Consider the following 9,336-nt stretch of genomic DNA (forward strand, 5'->3'; position numbering starts at 1 on the left):
AATCATCTTATGGGACAAATCTGGAAATGTATAAAAGTGGGAGAAAAATTCAGAGAGTATAACTTGTCTCCTGTGGAAGACGTCCATGTTTTTGAGTCAGCAGCTAGGAACCTCAATAAGATGGGATGCTGCTTATTTACTTTTCTTGGGATATAACTTTTTGGAAGTCAGTAGAGGGAAAATCAGAACAGGATATTTTCAGCCACCACTTGCCTTCTCCAGAAGATACCAGGCAGTGAAGTGAGAACTGGTTTCCAGGTTGCTTCCCACGGAGTTGCCCCAGATCTCTAGAGCCCCAGCTAACCCTCTACCCAGCTGTCGAACATGCAGCTATGCTGTGCAGGAAATATATAGCAGGAGAAATAAGGACCCTAGGTGAAAACCTTCCTGTTAGCTCAGTTCAAACTAGATGAAATGGTAGCTGCTATTACTAAGTGTCTTTGAGGTTAAGGGCTGGAAACTTAACACCTTTCTGAGGTCACCCAAGCCAGAAAAGGAAATGTCAAACTAACGGAGAATTTTGTACTGAAAGAGTCAGTCTTGTGTATAGGATAATTCTGTGGGGAACTGCTCCACAGAAACTTACCAGCCAGCTGCAGGGGTGAGGCAGGAGCCTGGTCTTAACATGGGAGTGTAACCCCAACCATCATGACCTGCCCTGTTGGGAATACGAACTCTGAAGACTAACAATGTAAGAAGGATGGTATACTGAATTATCATCAAGAAGTTGCACCACTGGTTTAAATAAGTGAATAGCTACCTGACTTTCATAGGACAAAGTGTCTTCTGATCTATACTACTTCATCCAGTTGGATGCCCAGGTCAAGCTGTCTAGCTTTCCCTGGAAAGGAAATGGAAGGAGGAAGTGGCATCCCGAGAAGGTAATTCTTCCCACTTTCCTCAGCCACCTCTCTTAGGTTAGGGCATATGCCTCTTTGGTGGAGGTTTCTACCTGCATCCATTGACCACAGAATGGGGGTGGCTTTGTAAATTAATAAAGCTGAGCTACGATTCATGTCCCCTAACTCTAGGTTTCCAAACAAAAATAAAGCAACATTCATTTTCCTCATTCCCATTTTATGCTTAACTGGTTTCACTTGTGTCCATGTGATCATGTCACCTTTGTGTGTTCCCATAGATCTCCTCACAGTAGAAATTATAGTAATAGCAAATAGTAATATTAAGAGATGTAAACTTCTGTAGATGTCCATTGTACCGAGTGAAAAACATGGCTGCAAAATTTGACCTCAAAGGAGATTCCATTATTTCAAAAATTTCCATTATTTTACTGTGTCAGGACAACACAGAGAAATATTAAAGGATTGTTGTATTTAATTAAAATGTATAAATATTTATATTTTAAAGAAGTCTTCAGTATTTTGTTTCAACATTCTGAGTCACAGTAAACTAAACAAAACAACTTTTATTTAGTTTAGGTTAGTATATATACATTAGACTAGGTCACTGTAAGTACCACCCCCTCCTACTGCTAATGCCATTGCAATATGTTAGCAGTAATGTCCCGTGCTGGACCCATTTCACCTGGTATTAGGCACTGAGCCACATCTCCCAAGGTTGTAATTACATCAGCTCACTGCCAGAGGAAAGCCATTTTGTTTTTCCCCTATCTTTTCTTTTGCCTCCCATCTTTGGCTTCCAGAAGCATCCCTTCCCGTCCATTAGAGCAAACTCTCACACGTCAACAGTTCTCCAAGCTGTTCCAGCAGAACAACAGAAAATTACCTTTTCTTTTTTTCTTTCCTCCCGCATTGTGTGAAATTTCTGTTGGGCTTCCACGTGCTGTTAGTTCCACATAAAACAAGAGCACCCAGCTCTCCACGGAAGGGGTGGACAAGCAGGGGCACCCATGCTTCAAGAAGATTTGGGGGGCTTGTAACCCACACGTCCTTTGAGAGCTGGTAGGTACATTTAACTACATGTGCGCATGAGTGTGCACAGGGTTAGAACGTCTTGGGATTAGGGATGGTACGCATTTGCAGACACTTTGTAGAAATTTATTACTGCAGTTTATCTGTTGTATTGCTGATATGGATCCTGAACATGGAGTTCAACAAATACCAGTTAATGATGTGTTGTTAAGAAACTAATAAATATTTTCAATCCTGATTTTGGTTTAACTCATGTGAAGTGATTTGCCTTTTTTTTTTTTTTCTCGTTTGCAACAGTTTTCTCAGTAAATATAGTGTCTGTATCCATTTTCTCCAACAGGTTCTGGTATTCAAAAGAGCAGGCTAACTCAAACACCCATTTTCCTTCCTTTTTCAGACACTTCTAGGTCACCTCTAAGCTTTTGGCTCTTTGGTGCTCATGGCTTTTCTTCAATATAAGAAACAGTCACTGCTTCAGTCCTCTGGAACTCTGGAATTCCTCTGGAATTTCCAAGTGTGAATGAACAGGAAGCTGAAGAATCCACCTCGCAAGAGGCCACCAACCCTTCCATAGCCTGGAAAATACACATGCCAAAAGAAGATGCCTCTCGAAGTGACAGGCCACAATAGTGGCTGGGAGAGAATGCAAAGAATGAACAAGGAGATAGCTGGGGAAAGGTATCTGGAGACTGCTTGTTTTGGGCAGACGGCCAGTCAAAAGCTTTCAAAGGGATGTCAAACAGAGCACTATATAACCCTGACAACAGGACATTTTTCCTCTTTCATTACCCCTGCCCATTTCCTCCTGCCCACTTTCAAAGTTAAAATTCCTCTCTTAATTTTAGGGGCCTTTTAAGGGTTATCCCCAACTCTCTCATTCCCTGTCATGACCTCCCCCGCTCCCCACCCCCTGCAAGTAAGTGGTGAAAGCATGCGTCTGGGAAGAAACAGGTGTACACAGTGGTGGGAAGCTATTAGATCATCTCTTCCGGAAATACACCCTACTTTTGAGGAGATACATTCAGACCCTACTCTTGAGCAGTAGGCACTATAGTAATCACTGATGTACAAGCACAAACCAAAAGAGATTTGTTTCCAAAAGTCCCTTCATTAATTTTAGCACAAGTATCATCGATTATTTTCATTTTTATTACTATTTCCTACTATTTACTACTATTGTGTAGCCTGGCATTATAATGTCCAGCTAGCTGTTTTCCTTCCACCAAGTTTCCAATACACCTTGCATAACAAGGCCATCATTTTAGGCCCAAAATTCAAGTTTGGGGAAACTTTATTTCTTAAGCCTCTTGTATTAGTCGGAACCTTCTTCAGTGCTTTCCATTCATTTTCCATCTTCTGACTTGGCCTTCACTTCATGATACAGAAGTTTCATATCTTCAGTCTTAGAAACATTACCCTGGAGCCATGCAACCTTCCATATTTGTTAGTATTCCCCTTACTTTTAAAGCTCATTTCACATCTTTTGGATTTGCCAGCAGCTTGGTTTCCTACCAGTTCAGATGAAATCTACTCCTCTTGCACAGGATGCCTTTATTACAGAATTGTACCGAGTCCTTAAGGAAGCTAAAGCTTTCCTCACACAATAATCTTAGCTGCTCAAATAGATGTTTCTCCACTCTCTCCTTAATATGCCTTACAATGCTAAGAGCGCTTCAGAAAATGTAACCAAAAATTTCCGGGTCTTCATCTGCCTTTCCATGAGCCTAAACTTTGCCTGCAGAACTTCACTCCTGCTTTCCTCTATATCATTAGTACTTCCATGTATGATGACAGCATATTAATCCCGTGACCTTCACAATAGACTGTGTAGGTTCACTGTGTAATCTACGGACTTCGTGTTTAAGAGAAATACACTCTTTGTCCCTTTCTGCCATCTATGCTGATTAATTTTCCCCTCACAGAATCTATGAACCTATGTAACCACGGGAAACTTGATCTTTTCATCTCAAGTGTCAATAATTTTTCCTCCCTCCAAGTCTGAACAGCTTTAGCTGGGCAATTGTCCTATTATATTGAGTGATGCAGAGAAATGAAGCAACAGAACGGGCTGGGGACTTATTTCTCTTGGACTGAAGGTACGAAGATTATTTCTTGAGCACTGACTTATCTAGCCAGAGCGTTTGATTTGGTTACACGTAAACATATCCCTTGGTGAATAAGAAGAGACCTTGGCAAATATGTTGTTGTTTTAACTGGAGCCTCTTAGAAGAACATTAGTTTGTGCCTTGAATTAATTTACTGCCCTATTTCACATGTTGGGGGTGCCAGTGTAGAGGTTAGAAGTGTAGAGAAAGTATTTGAAGGAGCAACTCCTATCTGTGCTTCTTATGTCTTTAGCATGTTTCAGAATGGGCTGAAGCACACGGCTGGTGTCAACACACAGCTTGAGAAAGGAGCTTCCCAGAATGCAAAACAAGGCCTAAATGTCACTCTTCTCCAGGGGTTTAATTCACCCCTGCATATCCTAGAGCCTCAGAAGACCAAGACAGGTCGATGTGGCTGAAATGACCGTTCTGCTTCAGAGCAGTCTGGGGAAAGGGCCTTCTCCTCTGCTGAAGAGCAGCATCTTTTCTCGTTCCCTGTGTTTCCCTCTCCAGTGTGGAAAACGATTTTTTTTTTTTTTTTTTGGTCCATGATGACCTAGGTTACTACATAGCAGAAGAAAACAAGAAAAATAACACAGAGGACCACATGGGAAAAAAAAAGAAAAAGAAAAAATTTCTCTTTAAAAATGTGAGGAAGAAAGTCCATTTGTATAATTGCACAAGGAGAAAGGACAGGTTTTCTCCACAGGGAGCACAAAGGACATGTTAATTGTCCCGCTGTGCCTTGCCTTGTGTTCAGATGCTGTGCCCACCCAGGAATTCTACACCCAAATGGAGCATAAGTATATGAAAGTGCATGTTAATTGCTAAATTGCCTCCTTTCTGACAAGGAGCAGGAGACTTTCCCACAAGTAAGCTCTGTCCCTGGTTCAGCTAAAGATGCACTGTGTTTTCCCTTTTGGTTTTAGAGAACAGGAATTCCTTCTTATTTGGAGCCAATAGAGATTGTGCACCTTGCAGTGAAAGCTGCATTATTTTCTTCCTCTTTCTCTGCTTCTTTTACAGGAGAGTTTGTTGACAGTATAAGCAACACTAACACCTCCAGCATGCTAAGACGTGAGTGGTAAGGTAAGAATAGTGGGCTGCAAATACAAGTTCTATTGACAAGCCTGAATGCGGAAGATGAACTATTTCATACCTTTGCTTTATAGCACGAGGGAAGCGTGAATTCCCTTCTTGCCCCTCCTCCCCATCTATCAATACAGGTATTCTTGAGAATAACCTCTGATTTTTTTTCAGATTGTGAGAGCTGGCTTTAGGAGCTTTCAAAGCAGTAGCTTTCTCATTTCGCTGGGATTCCATGTGGCATGATTGCCATGAGAACAAACTCTTTGACTGAAGATAATAACTTACAAAATGAGCTAACACCTTACTGGACACAGTCTAGGAAAAGCTATATGCTAACAAAAGCATGAAAACTGTGTTAAAACCAGTGGTGGAAAAATGTCTAAAAAGTGAAAGGGGAAAAATTGTTTCTTGTGCCACAATGAGTGGGACAAAAGGGTTTTCAGTTAAATTGCAATGGGAAAATTTGGGTTAAAATTTAGGAGAGAACTTAATAATCACTAACTTTTTAAGAAGAAACATAAATAGCTAGGGATTGTGTGAAAACTGTGCTACTAGAGAGTTTAAAGAAGAAATGAGGCAAAAGTTTCTGGGAATCCCATTGGTGCAGTGCATTCTTCCTTGGAAAAAGAAAAGTGGACAAGATCAGTTATTCCAAGGTCTCTTCTAATTTTCTATTCCTGGGCACAGAAAGCTTATTTCTAGACTTCTGAAACAGAACCTGCTTGAGAAGCCAGCTGATTATAATTTTCACGTTAGTTCCAGATTTACAGAGGCAACAGCAGACCATAAGCCCTGCTCTTTTTCAAGCTGAAATGCCATTCATGCTTCTAGGTCAGCTTTTCCAAGCCACCAGCTTTTGCCTGCTACTTACCATAGTTGCCCCAAAATATCATTCTGGCACAGGGGTAAGCTACAGACTTCTTTGGCCCCTTTTTTTGGGTTTGAGAGATTTTCCTAGTTTCACATGTGTTTATGTCTCAGCAATGTACAAAGTTAATTACCTAGACTGGGTCTATAACAACATGGGAAAAAAGCTTTTCTAGGGCATGTCATCTTTGAGTGAACATCTACTATAGGTGAGGTGCAACAAATACTATGGAGCTGATGCCTGCAGTGCAGATGACTGCTGTAGAGGTTAAATCAAGCATTTGGGGAGGGAAAAGTAGTGAAGTTTGCAGGAACAGGTGTGACTTGTTAACCTGTGCTCCTTCAAAGTACACAGAAAGAATACATATTTTTGAAAGGCAGGAAATGTCTCTGAGATACTCTGAGTTCAAAACTTGAAAAACATGAATAGGAAGATATAAGCAAAATTAAACCTTAATCCTCAGTCAACTTGACTAGAGCCGTGTTGGCATTCTGACAGTCACCTTGCATTTGTCTTGTTTTCTTCAGTGTAACCCCGGCTTTCTCACCCATTATAGATGGCAGAAGGGAATCACACTGTGGTGACGGAATTTATCTTGTTGGGCTTCACAGACAACCTGAGGTTGCAAGTCCTCCTCTTCATGGTGTTTCTACTGATCTATCTGTTCACCGTAGCGGGAAATCTAGGGATGATTGTGCTCATCCGAATCAACTCCAGGCTCCACACCCCCATGTACTTCTTCATCAGCAGCCTTTCCTTCTTAGATGTCAGCTACTCCACCATCATTATACCCAGCACTCTGATGACCTTTGTGGCAGAGACAAAAACCATATCGTACACAGCGTGTGCAGCTCAGCTCTACCTGTTCTGCATTGCAGTGACAGGAGAATGCTGCCTCCTGGCCGTGATGGCGTATGACCGGTTCATAGCCATCTGCAACCCCTTGCTTTACCCTGTCATTATGTCCAGGAGGTTCTGCATATTCCTCGTGTGCGGCTCCTACTTCATGAGCTGTGTGAATGCAACTGTTCAGACGACATTTATATTCCGCTTGTCCTTCTGCAATTCCAACATCATCAACCATTTCTTCTGTGATGTGCCCCCCATCCTCAAACTCTCCTGCTCTGACACTTACCTCACTCATCTTGTCCATTTCACCTGTTCTACTGTGCTTGTCACCTCCACTATCCTCCTCATTGTCATCTCCTACATATGCATCGGGGTCACCATCCACAAGATTAAATCTGACAAAGGCAGACACAAAGCTTTCTCCACCTGTGCTTCCCATGTGACTGCTGTTACTGTGTTCTATGGGACAGGCTCCTTCATGTACTTAAGGCCCAGTTCAAAATACACTGTGGAGCACGACAAGATCATCTCTGTGTTTTATACCCTGGTAATTCCCATGCTGAACCCTATGATTTACAGCCTGAGGAACAAGGAGGTCAAAGAAGCCCTTCGAAGGACAATAGCAAGGCTGTATTGCTCTCCAGGAAAGCAACAGAGATTCAGGACTCCAAGCAGAACTGAGAGAAAATGATGTGTGCTTATTGTTGAAACAGCTGAATTAAATATGCGGGTAGGTGGGTTCCCCCTGCCAAAGAGAAAGGAAAAGGGAGCAATATCCAAGACTGCCTGTTGCCACATCCTGCCTTTTGTGAAAGAGGCTAAGCAAACCCCCTTCCCATTGCAGGGCTCCCTCTTTTCTCTCACCCCTAAGAGAGGCATGTGTCATCAGCAGTCCTTAGGACCTAACTTTTCAGATGTAATGTAGCATTACTCCGTAATGTAGCAGTGCCTCACACCTCACCTCGTGTTGTGACCTCTGCAACTGCACACATTGACAGACAAGTTCACTTGGAAATAATTATACGCGTTCTTGTTTGTTTATTTGGAAGCCAAAGATAGTAGGATGTATCTTAAATGTAAGATATTTGATGTATTAGAAGTCTAAAACTGAGTTAGGCTTTCTGGGTTCCTTTATGCCAGCTGAGTCTAAGTTTTCGCAGCAGCTCCACCAAGCTCATATGTTAGATGATACCACACTGTCATGCAGGATGATAGTACGTGATGGTTATGTGCTGCCAATTTCTACATATGCTCCAGCAACTCCTCTGTTTCAGTTGCCCAGGTAATACCTGCAACAGTGAGTGAAGGAAGAAATCGGCTGGCAGGAAAGAGCAGGTCACCTCACATCCCTCCATCTCTCTTCCCATTAGGACTTCATAAAGTGAAATCCTGATACCAAGTTTAATGCAAGAGACCAAGAGACCAACACATATGCTGTGCTCTGGGGTACTGGTCCTTCTCCAAAATAGGATGGGCAGGTCCTTGCTGGTAGTGGATAAAACTGGGCCAATTGATCTACACTGTGACTGATGGTCAGACCACTTGGTGAGCACTTCTCTCAAATAAAATCTTACCCAAAGAAATTGGCTGAATGCATAATTATGGTGGGGAAAGTCAGTCCTGCTCTATGGCAGGAGATGTGGCAAAGGAGGTGCTTGCTGTTCTCGTGGTGGGGATCTGCCTCGTTAATGACGTGGCATAGGGAGTCCAGCAGGATGAACCTTAGGAAGAAGAAAACCACTACAAGGCATCAGGCCCAGCATATGGAACCAAAGAAGTCAAGAACAGGCCACAGTGAAAACAGAGATTGGTAGCTTGGTGGCATGGGGGAACCTTCAGGTTGGCTGGTGGGTGAGAATGAGCCTTTTTTCAGGCTTCATCCTTTACGTAAGAGGATATGTACCTGGGGAGACAGGATCATTGCTCATTCCTGTGCTCAGGGCTCCCCAACAAGCCAACCAGGAATGGCAACTGGGCCCCACCCAGCCGCTACCAAGCTTCCCATGGATCCCATTAGGAAAGTCCAATTCTAAGAGGAGATTCCTACGCCATCCCCCAGGGCAACTGCAGGAGATAGTGTGGGAAACAGCAGATAATGAAATAGAGGTTTCAACAATAACATGGCTTAAAATAGAAGCCTTATAACAAAGTGGGGAAAGTTGCTAGCAGCAGGAAACCAAAAGGACTGGGCTTGGTACATAAAAGATGATGGGCTTTTACTCAACATCAGTGCCATAGCAGAGTCTAGACTCTGCATAATTCCTAATGATACCATGAAGGGGTCCTACAAACCTGGGAGGTGCATAGTCTAGGGGCAGCCACTGGGACTACAAAGGGGTAGTTCAAGGTCAACTAATATTTGATTGTAATGGTGTGGGCATCACCAGGGGAAATCAGTCATCTTCACCACAGATACCTTTGGAGAATTTATCATGCAGCAAACAGAAGAGAAATGGGAAAAAGCAAAATGGTGCTGGCAAACACACTCAGAGGCCCCAGTGGTACTGAATGCCACCTCAACAGATTTCAGAATCAC

At 42.7% G+C, this 9,336-nt stretch overlaps 1 protein-coding gene across 1 annotated transcript; it reads left to right on the forward strand.

The window, feature by feature from the left end:
• The first annotated feature begins 6,507 nt into the window (after nucleotides 1-6,507).
• Nucleotides 6,508-7,491, forward strand: LOC136991791 (olfactory receptor 5J3-like). The gene has a single exon (XM_067295246.1). The coding sequence runs from the start codon at nucleotides 6,508-6,510 to the stop codon at nucleotides 7,489-7,491; it is 984 nt and encodes a 327-aa protein (XP_067151347.1).
• The last annotated feature ends 1,845 nt before the right edge of the window (nucleotides 7,492-9,336 follow it).

The sequence above is a fragment of the Apteryx mantelli genome, chromosome 4, assembly GCF_036417845.1.
Source record: "Apteryx mantelli isolate bAptMan1 chromosome 4, bAptMan1.hap1, whole genome shotgun sequence".
Classification (NCBI taxonomy): Eukaryota; Metazoa; Chordata; class Aves; order Apterygiformes; family Apterygidae; genus Apteryx; species Apteryx mantelli.

Coding starts and splice junctions, on each gene's coding strand:
- LOC136991791 (XM_067295246.1), top strand. CDS start 6,508: ATGGCAGAAGGGAATCACACTGTGGTGACGGAATTTATCTTGTTGGGC.